Raw genomic sequence first — 17,011 nt, 5'->3', positions numbered from 1 at the left:
TGATGCTCAAAATATGCTGAAACTTTCATTTTGTGCATTTTGTTTACAATTAGCTGAAATTCTTTTTATTTTCCTCTCCATGTGTAAATAGTGGTATACATGACATGAAAATTACTAAACTATAGCATATGGATATCTTATTTGAAGCAGTGTTTTTTTTTTTTTTTTAAAGAGAGAGTGAGAGAGGAGAGAGAGAGAGAGAGAGAGAGAACTTTTAATATTTATTTTTTAGTTCTCGGCGGACACAACATCTTTGTTGGTATGTGGTGCTGAGGATCGAACCCGGGCCGCACGCATGCCAGGCGAGCGCGCTACCGCTTGAGCCACATCCCCAGCCCTTGAAGCAGTGTTTAATCCAGGAAAAAACTAGGACAAAAGTAGACTGGGAAAATCCCTCAGGATTCATGACATATGATAATCAGTTTGGTGTTTTCTTAAATACCAGACTAGCAAGATTATGTTTGGCACAGAGGAGATACCAGAAGATACTCGTCATACATTATATCCTCAAAAAACATATTCTAGAAGTATATTTAATAGAGAAGTGAATCCTATGATAGCATAGCATATATATATGTATGTACATATATGTATATACAGACACATATACATGATAGAAAAGAAGAATCTTGGGTTAGATTTACTGAAATACCAGGTTTCTATTACACATAGGTTTTATGTAATTCTTGGTTGGATAACCAGGGTCGAAAAGTTTTATCCACTCTCAATCTAGAAAGGGTTGTTTTGTTTTTTCATGTGTATTTATTTTATTGAATCTAGGGGAACTTTACCACTGAGCTACATCCAGCCCTTTTTTCCTTTCTTTTTTTTTTTTGGTATGGTGCTGGGGATTGAACCCAGGGTCTTATACATGTTTAGCAAGCGCTCTACCAACAGCTATATTCCCAACCCCTTTTTTCTTTTAATACAGGGTTTCAATAAAGCTGGCTTCAAACTTACCATCCACGTGTCTCAGCCTCCTGAGTCAGTGAGATTTACAGGCATATGCCACTGCACTTGTCTCATGTTTAGATTATTTAGAAGATGAAAATTGGGGCCAGGGTTGTAGCTTAGTATAGTAGAGTCCTTGCATAGCCTTGCTCTGTTTCCATACCCCCCCCCAAAAAAAAATGGTGAACACTGGGGGATTTATTCTGGTCATTGATTTACTGCTTACTGACTGAATGACTTTAGGAAAATCACTTAATCTTTCTGGGTATTATCTGTTTAAAAAAATTACTAAACTAGTGATTTTAACACATTTTAATTGAAATATTTATATATATAGAAATTATACGTTATAAATGAACAGTGCAAGAATTTTAACATGAACACATGAAAATTTTTTAACTATTCTTTTAATATATTGGCAGCCTCCAGTGAAGATTTAAAATCTCAAATAGAATTATGTGTAAATGAACGGGATGGGTATAATGCTCATCTTTCACATTAAGACCTGAAATGATCTTGAAGGACAGTTCTAGATTTAGCTCAATGTGAATTTAATTGTTGTAGCACTTGAAGTAGTATAGGAATCTGTAGACATCTGATTAAACTTAAGAGATGGTGCTAAAGGGGCTTTCCAGTTTTAAGTGAGCAAAGTAAAATGTTTATGCTTCCCCTGAAATACCACCTAAAACAACTAGGAAAACAAACAAACACAAATTCCATACTCCTTTAAACAGAAGATCATAGCCTGCAATGTGGACTCCGTACTGTATGTGATAAAAACAGATGGAGTTATAGCTGACTCAGAAAGGTAGAGGAAGCAGAAACCAAGCAGATTACAGAGAAGACTATCAATGCAGAAGCAGTTTGCTCTGCACAGTACTGAAAAGGTTTAGGAATTGGATCCATTGGGACGTTGGATATCAGAGGAAGCGTAAGTCTGAAAAGAAGGTTTGCAGGGCTGGGGTTGTGGCTCAGCAGTATAATACTCGCCTATTACATGTGAGGCCCTGGGTTCGATCTTTAGCACCACATAAAAATAAATAAAATAAAGGTATTGTGTCCAACTACAACTAAAAAATAAATATTAAAAAAAGAAGGTTTGCTGCTTAAAACTCTTGAGAAACAGCTCCCAGCCCTAAGTAAGAAATTTCACCAAAACAGAAAAAACATAATTCTATAATTTGAAAAGATCTACTGAATGCCCCACTAATGAATTTTTAAAATAAGAAAGAAGAACCACAATATCATCACAGATTTCAGAATTTTCAGGATAAAAAGAAGATTCTAAAAGTTTCCAGAAAAACAAAACCAGATACCTGTTAAGGATTGGCCAAGCAAAAAGACTTCAGATTGCAAAATAACAGTGTTAGAATCAACATGTCAGAGAAGCAAACCATCATATTTGGAGCTAAAAATGATTTCCAACTGTGACTTCTCTTTGAACCCATTATCACCAAATGAATAGAATAAAAAATGACTTTAGACTTGGAAAGCTCAATCTGTCTCACATTTTATGCACTATATCACAAAATGCTTCTGGAGGAAGTGCTTTAATAATTTCATCAAAAGATGAGGAAATGATGGAAGAGAGAGACAGTAGGGAAAACCAACAAAGAGAGAAAGCCATAGAAGTAGAGTATCTTGGTCAGAGGTAATAGGAGTTCCCAGGATTATTGTACAGGCAAGTCCCAGTAGATCTAGACCTTTCTACAGACAAGACCAAAAAAAGCACCTCTTAGAAGTGAAATTTTCATCAAGAAGCTGTTGAAGAATAGAAACATTTAGAGACAATTACAAATTAAGTAAATGAAAAAGAAAAGACTTCAATTTTAGTTAGAGGGAAAATAAAACTATTATATAAGAAAGGAAGCAATCACTGGGTACCTCATGGCTCAGGAAGAAACTGTATGTACACATAACTCAAAATGGCTTTAAAGAAAAATTATGATTGGTTAAATTGGAGGAAGGAAGTAGATTGTATATTAAATCTCAATCCTTATCTAGCATGTATTTTGAAATATAAAGGTAAATACTAGAAGACCAGACTAAAAGGATTTAAAATGACTGGATTTAGGGAATAAGACTGGGTCTGGGGAGAAACCATCTGTGTTTTTACTATAAGTTTTAAAATTTAGTATTTCTTTGATAAACTTAAAATGAAAAAATTAAAATAGACTTTTGTCAACCAAAGTTTAATTGAGGGCACCCTTCCCTGGGGTAATTCTATCTAAAGTCAGTCTTCTTCTTTATTGTTTTTGAATAATGGTGATCTGTAAGGCTATAGTCAAATGGTAACATATGATTTAAATATTTTCAGAATAAAGGGGCTTTTCAGTTCTTCCTTGATAGAGATGTCCTCATTCTAATGCAATAGAACTCTAGCCCTACCTTCCCTCCTAATGGTGCCAGTAATCCTAAATTCAGTCATGTCACTACAGCTTCCTTATCTTTGCTGCAATGATGCCCTAGATTCTACAATAATCACAAAGATCTGAAACAGGCATACAGTCAGAATTTTCGGCTTTGTGCTTGGCCTTCTCAAGAGGGTAGCTCTATTATGTGGTTCAGTTCAGACATGTTGAGCACTGCAGTTGTACCAGGTGCTGTTAGGTGCTGGGCCAGAGGCACAGTCCCTATCCTCAAGGAACTTGTAGTTTAGTAGGGGAGGCTGAGAGGTAAATGAATGAGTTGAGTCGTGGTAAAACACTCCAAGTATGTATAATTAGCCCCTCTGTATCTGCCAGTTCTGCATTCTCAGATTCAGCCAACCATGGAGAGAAGAGAAAATATTTGGGGAAAATAATGTAAACTGCTAAAAATCAAAACTTGAGTTTGCTGTATCCCAAGTACTATTCTGAATCCATGCAAATGAAGTGGTATGTGGGCCTTGGGTCAGGTATTATAAGTAATTTAGAGATGATTTAAAGTATATAGGAGAAGCTGAGCATGGTGGCACACACCTGCAGTCGAAGCTACTTGAGAAGCTAAGTCAGGCCAGCGTGGCAACAAAACCATATCTCAAAGAAAATATTTTAAAAGTGAGGTAAAATATAAGAGAGGTTGTGTATTGGTTATATGCAAATACTGTGCCATTTTATATAAGGGGCTTGAGTAATGTGGTTTGATATACATGAGATGTTCTGAAACTAATCCTGAAGGATGCATGCTAAATAAAGCCCACTTCTGCTTTCTGCACACTGAACATTGCTTATAGTGATGTCAAATTATTGTTAACATAAACTCAAGTGCTTATGTTTTGTTTTTTTTTTTTCTTTTAGCTAATAGACCAGTTAAAGCCTGGTGGAAGATTGATATTGCCAGTTGGTCCTGCAGGTGGAAATCAAATGTTGGAGCAGTACGACAAGCTACAAGATGGCAGTGTCAAAATGAAACCTCTTATGGGAGTGATATATGTGCCTTTAACAGATAAAGAGAAGCAGTGGTCCAGGTGGAAGTGATTTTCTCTTCTGCTCTTACTTCTTCCACACATGCAAGGTGAAAGGGTGTGGATTTTAAGACATTAGAGTACAGAAGCAGTGTTTTTGATTGCCACCTTCATGCTACTCCATTAAAACATCAAAAAATCATTACATTAAATGTGAAAAAGTTTGCATGGTCTGCCCTTCTTTTGGTTTATCTCATATCTCTGGAAGCGATGGGTGAGTCTTGATTGGCACATGGTGTTTCTTCTTTCTTTTTATTTTTTTAAGAGATGTTCAACCCCAGCTCAGTACCTTCTAAGGATATTTTATTCATTATCTGCCACTCTGTTTCTATATGTGTAGATCATTTATACACATATAGAAACATATATAGCTGCTGCGTGGGCATGGAAACAGGCTTTGGTCTGGAAAAAGAGGACCATCATTTCCTGCCTCATTCACTCTCTGTTGCACTGTTGCAAAAAGAAAGAAGGAGAAAAATATAGTTATCTCAGTTTTTGAAAGTGTCAGAATTCCAGAGAGGACATTCTAAGTTTTGGCTTGATTTCCTTCTTTCATTCAATTCATAGATGTATGAGAGCCATCATTTCAGATTCACCATTGAGTGAAGTTTTCACTGTTCTGTATACTAGACCAGCCAATTTTTAAGCTATTCTGGCTATATTCCTGGGGAGGGGAAGGATTCTATAGAAGCTGTTCAGTAAATGCCCAAGTCTCACAAAGAGGCCAGCCCCATACAGGGCAACAGTCTTCATAGCATGTGTGAAGTTCATTGTGAAGATAATGCCTGCTTTTGTTCAGTGGTGTTTTTTGGTTTTGTTTGGTTTTGGCATTATTGGGGATTAAACCCAGGACCTCTTGCATGCTAGGCAAACACTCTACCACTGATCCATACTGCCAGCCCCTTTTAAATTTTATTTTGAGACAGGATTTACTGAGTTGCCTGGCTGGCCTTGAACTTTGTAGCTGGGCTACAGACATGCTCCCACAGTAGCTGGCCCTGCTTTTAATTTATGTTACAGAAAAATCGGAATATTCTGTTTGAGGCCAAAACTTTTCCTTCTCTTCACCTTTCTTCCCTCCCTCCTCCCTTTGGTGAGAGGGAATGCAACTAGTACATGGGAGTGCCATTAACTAAATGCTTGAAGTTGAACTCCAGCTTATAAGGAAGGCTTTACATTTTCCTTGTCTTAGAATCTATTTTCAGTTGACAAAAATATTCTGCTTTTAAGATAACTGTTTTTTTAGTAAGTAAATGATAATTTAACCTCGGTAGACCTTGATTTGTTTTCTATAAAGAAAGCCATTTTTTGAATGAATGTTTAATTGTAAAAATGATAATGAATCTAACTCAGTTGTTAAAATAGTGTTTTAACTAAATTCAACTTGGCCTTTTCCTAGATATCTCACTAAAAATTATATTTTATCCTCTCCTTTTATAGCTTAGCTGCTTCATTTGAATTCTGTTCTGGATTATGGCTATTTCTTAGAAAAATCATTTTAAAAACTACCAGTCTTTTTGGTTAGCATCGGTTGTAGTTATTAACAGCTAATAACAACCTGCCTTCGCTTTGCTTCAAGTATGCTTAGAAAATTATATAATTGTATAAACATTACCATTGTTTATAAAAGGGACAACTATTTTACTGAAATAACTGAAATTTGATATCAAGTAAAAGATCAGATTTATAAATTTAAAATGTTTCAATTTATAAAGTATTGAACACATCTGACCTAAAATTTAATGAGGAATGAATTACAAAAAGGCATTTTATCTTTATAACCAGAGGTGGATTTACCATGAAGCTAATGTAGTTGAAGCTCCTGGGCCCTCGCTTGTTAAGGTCCTTCCTGGCCCCGGCCCTAATTCTCTATATGTATTTTTTTAAAAAATACATTTATATAATTAAAAAACTGCATGTTTTAATTTGGGAAATGAGAAAGTGTTCACAAGCAACCCAGAACAGGTGCTAGCAAGTTCATTCCCCCATCAGTCACACTTGTGGCAGAAGTTCAGGATCTGCAGAATCACTTTGTCCAGTACCTCCTGAGATGCTCTTTCAACTGAGGAATGGTAGTTACTGGCACTCATGACAACGAAGGGGCAGTTTCAAGAGCTCAGACATCCCATCTCAAACAGTCACTCTTGATTTATTTTTAAATGATGCTGCTGAGGATTGAATCCAGTGCCTCACATGCTAGGCAAGTGCTCAGCCGCTGAGCTACAGCCCCAGCCCCTATGTATACACTGTTTTCTTTTTTCTTCATAAAGAGGTTCCCCTCCCCTCCCCTCCCCATCTACTCCCCTCCTTTTCCCTTATGTAGTCTCCCTGTGTTGTCCAGTCTTGCCTCAAATTCAGTTTCCTTCTGCCTCATCCTCCCAAGTAGCTGGGATTACAGATGTATGCCACTGTACTTGACTAAGGACTGACTTCTCCCCCCCCCCCAGGTAACACATATGTATTTCAATGGCAGATTTTTATATGTCAGTGCTAAGGACATTCTGAATAACATTCATGAAATTAAGTTTTTACCCACTATGGAAGGCACTGAGTTCTAGGACTCTTTCATTCTAACATTGAAGCTTATAGAGCTTATAGTCACATAATCCAAACCAAGACCATGATCAACAGGCAGTTACAGTGTATGGTAGGAAGACTCAGCAGAGAGTAACTGAAGTGTTTAAACCAGGCAGTGAAGTTATCCGAGTTATATTCCAGAAAAACAAGTCTGGCTGTTACATAGAAAGTAAATTGGAAAGGGACAAAACTAGTCAGAAACAGATGTTCATAGCAATTCAGGGGTGAAATGAGATGGCCTGAATCAAGGTAATGGTAGTAAGGATAAAAAGAAGTGAATTGATAGCTACAATATCAACACTATTTTCTAAATGTCCATCTCACATTTGAAAATTGTTACAAAGTTTTTTGGTCAGCTTCTTGCCAGGCTATATGATTTCTGTTGTTTGCTCAGGTTTAATTAATAATTCATCATAGTGTCTTTCTGACACATCACCAGCATGTTCTCCTCCTTTTTCTAGCTTTCCAGGGCTAGTTGCAGTGCTTGGATGATGGTGAGACCCAATTTTTGCCAAGGAAATATGACAAACTCTATTTTAAAAATAAATTGTACACCTGTAATCCAGTGGCTTGAGAGGCTGAGGCAGAAGGATCACAAGTTCAAAGCCAGCCTCAGCAACTTAGCAAGGGCCTAAGCAACTTAGCAAGAACCCGTCTCACAAAATTTTTTTAAAAAGGTGGGGCTGGGGATGTGACTCAGTGGTTTAATCCTTGGTACAAAAAATAAAATAAACATAAATTGAAACAACTATAGGCATATTGAATTTTTGTATCAAATAGAGCTCCAAAAGTGAATAGGCTTGTGTCTCCTTATACTTGGAAAAATGTTGCTTGTAATTTTGGGATACTAATAGAAGGAGAGAGAAATACAGATCTACAGGCCCGTAGATCTAGAATCTGTGGTCATGATGGTAGATATGTGAAAGTTGTGTTAGTTACTTAAGGAATTTAATACTTTCTAAATATGCATTTTAAGTAAGTATGTAGGAATCAATATTTTGTTCCTCTGCTGGTAAATGTTTTATTTAATTTTTGTTTTTAATAGTCCCAGAGTCAATGCAATAAGTCCGTCTCTGATTTATGAAACTGAGGAATACATCAAGGTTATCCTTCTGTAATCATTTTATTTATTGATGTCTTCTTAAAGTGCCACACATAAATGAAAAAGATGTTGTGATGAATTGTGCTTTTTTGTTTCGTTTGGTGCTGGGGACGGAAACCAGGACCTTACGCATGCTAGGCAAGCACACTGTCACTGAGCTGTAGCCCTATCCCTGAACTGCACATTTCTTAAGATTGAGAGTATAAGTCCTAGAATATATATAGTCCTTTTTTATTTCTCCACATATCCTATAGCATTATGACATTTAAAAAATGTTTCTCATAATAACTTCATACGAAGTTTATATTACCTTAGAGAATTCATTAAATTTTTAGGAAACATTTCTAGATTTTGATTGTTATTTCCTGATAGTATACCTTTTTATTTGTTCTTAATAAAGAATAAGACTAGCCTGGCCCAGTGGCACATGCCTGTAATCCCTTTGGCTTAGAAGGCTGAGACAGGAAGATCATGGGTTCAAAGCCAGCCTCATCGATAGCAAGGCACTGAGCAGCTCAGTGAGACTCTGTCTCTAAATAAAATACAATATAGGGCTGGGGATGTGGCTCGGTGGTTGAGTGTTCCTGATTTCAATCCCCAGTATCCTCCCAAAAAACATTTTTTTAAAAAAGAATATGACTAGATGTTTAGGGTGAAGTAATTTAAACCTAATGTAATAAATTTATACAGTTATTAATATATTTAGCACATATTTGGTTATACTCTTTTTTTCTTTTAATTTTTTTTTTTTTTTTTTTTTTTTTGAGATGGTAGTCACACTGTTGACAAGGCTGGTAGGCTGGTAATGTACTCCAGGCTTTAGTGATCATCCTGCCTCAGCCTCTTGACAGTTGGTAATATAGGCATATACTGCCACACATAGCTCAGTACTTTTTTTTTTTTTTTTTACTGTAAATGACCCATGCATATAAGTCAAATTTCCATAAAGAAATTTATGGCTATGCAGAATTTTTAACATTGAGTTTTTTTTTTTTTTTTTTTTTTTTTTTTTTTTTTGTGGTGCTGGGGATTGAATCCAGGGCCTTGTGCATGCAAGGCAAGCTCTCTACCAGCTGGGCTATATCCCCAGCCCATTAGGAAAAATTTAATAGCTTAACATTGCATGGATTTTGGAGTATTGGGATATGACATGCTCTGGCAACAAATTTTTTGGCTTTTCCTGGTACCCTAAATTTTAAAATTTGGTTCTATAAATCTAATTTCCTTTCCTTTATTAAAGAATTTTTTTTTAAATAAAGAAAATTATTTGGAAACATTCTAAGTTATTGCTGGGACCTTAGAATTTATTTATATTATCTTTAATGTCTGTAACAGGTAAATAAAATACAAATTATTTTAAAAAATATAGTATGCTGGGGCTAGGGTTGGGGCTCAGCAGTAGAGTGCTCACCTAGCACGTGGGAGGCCCTGGGTTTGATCCTCAGCACCATATTAAATAAATAAATAAATAAAGGTTTTGTATCCAACTTCAACTGAAAAAAAAAAAACTTATATAGTATGTTGAATGAGAGTGTAGTCAGTGGTAGAGCACTTGTCTAGCATGTATGTGGCTTGGGTTCAATACCCAGCACTGAAAAAAAAATCATATTTTATAAAGCACAGTTAATTTATTTTAGTTGGTAAACAGAACAGTTTGCAAGTGAACTTTTTGTAGACTAACTATTTTAATGTTAGTATGAATCTTAAGTAAAAGCTGTTTTATGAGAATTATAAGCTGTTATTAGGACATGATATAAGAGAGACAGAATTAATATTATCATGTAAAAGATAATCCAATACTGGTCAGGCCCCGTGGCACATGCCTGCAATCCCAGCAACTTGGGAGGCTGAGACAAGAAGAAATTCTTAAAAGTTGAGGTCAATCACAGCAAATTAGCAAGACCCTGTCTCAAAAATAAAAAGGGCTCTGATGTGGTTCAGAGGTTAAGCACCCTTGGGTTCAGTCCCCACTCCCGCAAATAAAATAAAGGCAGCGTATGGGAGTAGTTATTTTTAAGATATTTTCTTGTACTATTTATAAAATTTAGTTTAAAAACCCAATAGACCATTTAACCTATGAAATATAAACTGTTCAACTTCCCTTCAAATTCATTTTAGCAACTTTTTCAAAACTAAACTTCTGAATGTCCAGAGTCACTGACCATTTATTTCCATTTTTCCACTTGTGCCTTCTGACCCCTCTTCATTTGTTATACATGTATATGTAAGGGTTTTTTTTCCCTGAATCATTTGAGATGTAATTGCAAAGAGAATGTTCTTTACCCCTAAAGTACTTGAGTGTTTAACATTGTTTTTGTCACTCAGATTATCCTCAAATATGAGGTTTTCAGGCTTTTCTTGATGTTTTATTTTTTTACTTTGAATAATTTTATTGAGGTAGAATTTATATACCATTCAATTTATTTTAGACTGCATTTTTATTCCTTCCTTCCTCTCACTGGCAGTTGCTGGCACAGTGCTCCACCTGGCTGAGTGAATGGCTTCTTTTGGAGCTGATAAAGCTGCCTTATGAAGTCAGCTGACAGGTATACTATACCTACAGATGATGCACTTTCTCCCAGAGAGTTTGGGTTGATATTGACCCACTCTGGAATTGCTAACAGACATTCTAAGCAAAAGACCATAATTTTGTCCACTTTTGTGAATGTAACAATAAAAAAATTCTGAATACTCATTGTTATTTTATGAAAAATAGCATTAGCAAAATGATCCTAGATCTAGAAGTCATAATTTTTCTGAATTTTTTTATCTTAAAGGAAGAAATCTATCTTTAGAAGTAAAGATAAAGAACTCAGGCTCTTTAGGCTTTGTACTTCATTTTGGAGTAGCATGAAAGATGTTTGAAATGACTGATTTCCATTTTTGCTTTGACTTGGGCGTGTTTGTGCTTTTATTTCTTTTACTACATTGCTTGGGGATCGGTGCATTTTTGCTGACTTGAGTGTTGTATCTAAACTATTAGAAAGCCAAATTTTATAGTATGTGACTTGTACTTAACCATTTTTGTTCTCTTTTCTCCCCCTAGGGATGAGCTGTAAAGCAACATCAGCTTGACCAGTCTATAATATTGCAGTGGATCGCTCATCTCAGTCCTTAAAGCTTTTTGAAAACCAATAGCATCACAGCTTGTTTTGGACTTTGTTACACTGTTATTTTCAGCATGAAATTTGTGGTTTTGTAGGGTCTTCTAATTCTTCAAAGAGGCACAGAGCCAAATGGTAGAGGAAGGATATAAAGTATAAATCTGTGTGTTATTACTTTAACATGCCCACGTTTTACTTTAAAATATTAAAAGAAGGGTTTCTGCAAAATGAAACAGTTAGTTTGTGAATTGATTTTTGAGGAGTGAATTTTCTTTTCTTGGACACTTAATTCTATTCTGATATTAATTTATGAGATTTCTTTTGTGCATCAGATAACACCACCATTCACAAGTTAAGATTCTTGGTATTTGGATGTCTATTAGAGACTACTAAGAAAATAGAGATGAGCTTTCTTTTTAAAGCTTTTGATGTGGTATCATAGAATAGCATGTTGTAGATACAATCAGCTGCTTTGTTACCTTGAAACTAGGCATTGTAAATACTGAAACTTAAGAAGATGGCAGGTAATGTCCTATCAACACTCAGTTGTTCAGATTGGACATAACTGACATAGCTCCCCCCACCCTTTCTCTCCTCTCCCCATCTCCCTCTCCCTCTCTCTCTAAAACCAATAGGAGACTTGTAGTTCAGTATTGTTTTTTCTGTTTCTAGTTTGCTGCTGATAATGTATATGAATCTAACATGCTGTGTAAGCTGTGTGCTGGATTCTGCACAGCTTATGCAGTGCTGCTTTGCCAAATAAAGTTAAAAGCAAAAGAGGCATTGGTGGTGTTTGACTCTAGAAGGGAGAACGTTAGGTCTACAAGATCCAGAATGTTGATTGAGACCATGAAGGAAAAATTGCTTCTCTGATTTGTGAAATCTGAATAGGTAAATAGCACCAATTCTTCTGTACATTGTGGAATGTGACTACATTTCTTTAGGGCAAGAACCACATTGCATTCACCATTTCTCTCTGATGGTCTAACCCAGGACTCATCTTGCAGTATTTAGAAAATAAATGCCAAATCAGTGAGTGGGTGAATGAATTGACTTAATTGTCAGGGAAGAATACAGTGGAGGGTAAACATACTAAAACCCACCTCTCATATATAGATTTATTATTATAGTGCCTATGAAATGTGTTTCTAAGAAAGTGCCGGCTTTTGGGGATCTTGTTTACATGTTGTAGTTTTATAGATTTTATAAGATCTTGGTTTTCTTAGTGTTCTAGAACTTGAGAAACTATTACAAGCTCTAGAATGAGCAGAACCAGAATGTCCAGCAGTGCCCTCCTGTGTGTAAAGTGTGCATACTTTTGCCAAGGAGATCCTGAGTGAGCATGTGACTCACCCTTCCCTGCTCTTAAAATGTTTATTACTGCTTTAAAAATGGCTTTTAAAAATTATTCATACATCTTTTCACAAGTGTCTCCTCTTGGCTAAGGCTTTGGACAAGGAAATCTAGCATTATTTGATGCCCCAAAATGTAATTTTACCATTGTCTTCAGTTTACTGTTGTCTGTCACTTCTAAGCCCTTGGCTATGGAAACCTTCACGTCTAGGACTCAGTGTTACGTGAGGTGTTTTCTAGTCTATATCATATCCATTATACCTACATTTTATTCTATATAAATTTCTATGTTAGGTTTTAGGAATAGAAAAAGACCCTTACTATCAAGAAGTCTGCAGTCTAATTGCAGAGACAGTTTATAAGTATGATAAGACAAAACTGCTACCCAGATGGTACAGACCAGTGCATTTAAGCATTGTTCAAGCATCTTGGACTTTGCATTTTTAAGAATTAAAATTTCACCGTGTTGAATAAATAGGATGAATTTTGAGGGAGTATTACTAAATAGGTAGCCATGGGAATAGTAGATTTTAACTAGGTCTTAGAACTTTTTTCTTTAAGAGAGCTGAATTATATATGAATGTAGTCAACATATAAGAAATGTCTCGTTAATCTTTAGTCATAATTTGGCATTTTACTTTTCCTTAATAAAAATGGTATATTGTGGAGGGCAACAATGAAAATATTTCAAGAAGTTCCAGTCTAATGAGATATGTTGAAACAAAATTTTGTCTATTTTTCTAACCTTATTAAAGACAAAATTCGCTGCCAAAACTTATGTAATAATTAACTGGGTGCAGTGGCACACACTTGCAATCCTAGTGACTTGGTTGGCTTAGGCAGGAGGGTCACAAGTTTAATGTCAGCCTCAGCAACTTAGCGAGGCTCTACCAAACTTAGTGAGATGCTGTCTGTAAGTAAGAAATAGAAAAAGGACTGGGATGTGGCTCAGTGGTAAAGCACTCCTGAGTTCAATCCTCAGTACCAAAAAAAAAAAAAAAAGTAATAAAAAGCATGAGTTTCTATTGAGGGTTTTAACTCTTTCCCAGAAGAAAATGACATGTGGAGGAAAATAATTTATTACTATTGTTCATGCAAATATTCAAAATCCCATTGCCCTAATTCTAGAAAATGTCATTGTTTAAAATTTAAAAAGGCAATGAAACTTTTTAAATTGGCTTCAATGTACCTATATTAAAGCATCTTAAAAATGCAATAATTCTAAAATAGGATTTTCTTTTGTAATAAATGAATTGTCATGAATTCTTCAAAGCTATTCTTGGTATGTGATTATTAGCTAGGAAATAACTCCTTTTTTGTTTATCTTATTAGAAAGGTAAGCATTTTTTGGTTTTCAATTAAATGTTAACAAATTTTCCAGTAGTTTGGCATGCCACTCGAAGAACTCATGTGAATATGGTAACTAATATTAAAAATGAATAATAAACATGGGAAGTTTTAAAAATAAAGTTCTAAGTGTGGTTCAGTGGACCAATAACTTATTTTAGGTAAGTGCTAAAATTCTTGAGGCATATAATTCATTATTATTCTGCAGCTCACTCTGTCCTTGAACTATATTCAGTAAAACAAGTGAGTTCTGATTGAATTTCACTTGTCTCTGGATTTCTTAGAGCATTTTTCAGAAAGATAACAGTGTTTTGTCCCTGCTATACATTAAAGGGTGGCTCAAATAGAGTGCCAGTGAAAGAATCCCTCTTGACGAAAACTGGCTCAAGAAAGTTTGTGTTTGTATATTGTAATAAAATAAAAAGAAATCAAGTCCAATAATTTTCTTATTATTAATTGTTACACTCTCATTACTACAATGGTAGTTGTTGGTTTCCCCCCTTGAGCTTCATTTTTTTTAACTGACTTTGTGTTTGGGCCAGGACTCTTTATGAAGTTTCCCCTGCTTGGTGGGAGAGAAAATTATCACTGCATTCATGGTGCTGTGCTGGGCTAGTGAATCCCTGAGAGTCTGCGATGTTTTCTCTCCTTCCCTTGTTCCCTCCCTTCCTTCTCTTTCAACATGAGAGGACACTCAGGGACCGCTTCATTTGAAGGATTCATTCTCACTTTGGTGGTATCCCAGTAGGATGGGGATCACAGGAAACCACTTTTTGTAATGGCAGTGCTGAAGACATTGTGTGAGAGGGCAGCAGTCCAGGGGCATGGGGTACATGGGGACCTTTGGGTTTGAATTTCCATACCCTGAGTACTTTGTGGATCACATCACATAAAATGATTTGCTGCCACTATTTGTTTATGTAGGATTTTTCTCCCCATTGTAACTATCTGATCAAGATTTTGCGTAGAAATTACATTTTAAATCAAAGAGACTGCACATGTGAACACTTATATCACCTTGAAATTGGTTTTGAAAAAAGATATTTTCTGGGGAAAAGAGCTCTCATTTCTTTAGGATATTGGCCCCTGTGAGCAATTAGGAGGTGGGACACAGTTGGATAAAGCAAGCCAGGAAGGCACAGGTGGGGATTTGAGCAAAGGTCAGACTTGCTGGGTCATCTACTGATACTAGCCCCCCCCCCCAAAAAAAAAGTGCCCTCAGACTGGATAGTCCATAGTTCTGATTTCTTTTATTCTTCAGTACACAAACCTCTGAATAATAAATACATTTAGAGACAGATAGTTTTCTGAGTCCCTAGTTTCACCTGTGGAACTGTTCTTTAAATGTTAAGAACAACACTTTTTGATTTATTTGAATCATTGGATCTTTAGTCATGTGTATGTACACATGCTATACTCTGCTACACCCCAGTCCCAAAGAAAACACTTTTTTAAAAGACCTTTATATTCAAACTTACTATTTTTTTTTTTTGGTAAATGTTACCTTTCCATTAAATTATTTTGAGACTTTCCTAAATTTAATATAAATAACTTTATAAGAAGATGCTTAAGTGAAATAATGTTTATTTCTTTCATGTGTTTTTGCATTTATGACATACAAGAATAAAAAACTGATATGGTTCAAGAATTAAGTAGGGGGCTGGGGATGTGGCTCAAGTGGTAGCGCGCTCGCCTGGCATGTGTGCGGCCCGGGTTTGATCCTCAGCACCACATACCAACAAAGATGTTGTGTCTGCCGAGAACTAAAAAATAAATATTAAAAAAAAAATTCTCTCTCTCTCTCTCTCTCCTCTCTCACTCTCTCTTAAAAAAAAAAAAGAATTAAGTAGGAACAAAAACACGCTGATACCTAAATAAATATAGAAGGCTCGATTCTAACCATTCAATCCATTCATGAAGATATCTAGCCTTATTTTCAATAATTGGTGGTTTCATATTTAGCCACTGAAGTAGCTATAACTTAAAATATTCTCTTTATCTAAAGAATGTACATTTCACTAGGGCAAAAGAGCTAGGAAAATGGGGCCAGGAGCTAAGAAGTTCACAACATGTTTAAAAAGCCAGTGAGATGAGGACATCTATGAACGACATACTAAGCTTTTCCTCTTTATTTGGCTTGAGCCGTTATTTGTCAGAAATTCTCATTCAACTTTAATACAAAAAAAAAAAAAGCTGTAGAAAACAAATTATTAGAGTAGTTCTGCTAGGAAGAAAGTGGTATAATCCCCAAAACAAGATGTGAAATTGGGGATGATGTAATTTAACAGTGACCCCAAATTACAGCAGCTCCGGCTCAGATTCTTGAACACATCATATTAAGGAATGTAATTGATATGATGTTTAGGGAGGATCTGAAGGTAGGCTGCCTGTATTCTAGGCACATGTTTCTGTGTGGTGGGTGAGTTTCCATAGGAGAGATTGAGTTAAAGTCATCAACAAGGTCTGAACAGCCAAACTGAGGGACGGATGGAAATGTGCATCTCTGGGTTGATGGAAAATATACTAAACAAAACAGCCATCAGTGACTGAAAGAGGGTGTTGATATACATGATGGGGGATTGTGGGGCCAAATCCCAGGTTTCAGAGTCACTCAGAGAAAGATGAAGAAATTCTCTTGTCTTTCTATGGAAAAGACCATATTTGGTACTCAGGTGACATTAAACACATAAATGCTTTTGGAAGGCTGGAGAAGTAGCTGTTGTCTACTTGTACTGAGCATGAAGATAAATTTCAAGTTTTTTAGGAAGATGGTTTCAGTGGGCCTTAGGAAACAAGATGTGAAATATAGGGACAAGGTGTGAGAAGTGAATTGTAGACATCTTCTTTCCCTTTAAAATTATTTTTGAAGGGCTGGGGATGTGGCTCAAGCGGTAGCGCGCTCGCCTGGCATGCGTGCGGCCCGGGTTCGATCCTCAGCACCACATACCAACAAAGATGTTGTGTCCACCAACTAAAAAATAGATATTAAAAATTCTCTCTCTCTCTCCTCCCCCCCCCCTCTCTCTCCTCTCTCTCACTCTCTCTTAAAAAAATTATTTTTGAATTATCTTAAATGCAGAACTCCTTCAATCAGATAATCACAGGTAAGATGACTTTAAAAAGTCCTATTCA

The 17,011-nt window shown here is 36.0% G+C and overlaps 1 protein-coding gene across 1 annotated transcript in view; it reads left to right on the top strand.

Moving 5' to 3' along the window:
* Pcmt1 (protein-L-isoaspartate (D-aspartate) O-methyltransferase) overlaps positions 1-11,958 on the top strand; it is a 42,373-nt gene extending 30,415 nt beyond the window's left edge. The window contains exons 7-8 of the mRNA XM_077801720.1: positions 4,230-4,446; positions 11,122-11,958. Coding sequence (XP_077657846.1) covers positions 4,230-4,409 — 180 coding nt within the window. The 3' untranslated portion in view covers positions 4,410-4,446; positions 11,122-11,958. The remainder of the gene's footprint in view (positions 1-4,229; positions 4,447-11,121) is intronic.
* Positions 11,959-17,011: the final 5,053 nt, after the last annotated feature.

Source organism: Urocitellus parryii, chromosome 8 (genome assembly GCF_045843805.1).
Source record: "Urocitellus parryii isolate mUroPar1 chromosome 8, mUroPar1.hap1, whole genome shotgun sequence".
NCBI classification, from domain to species: domain Eukaryota; kingdom Metazoa; phylum Chordata; class Mammalia; order Rodentia; family Sciuridae; genus Urocitellus; species Urocitellus parryii.
This window is presented reverse-complemented; position numbering and strand designations above follow the sequence as displayed.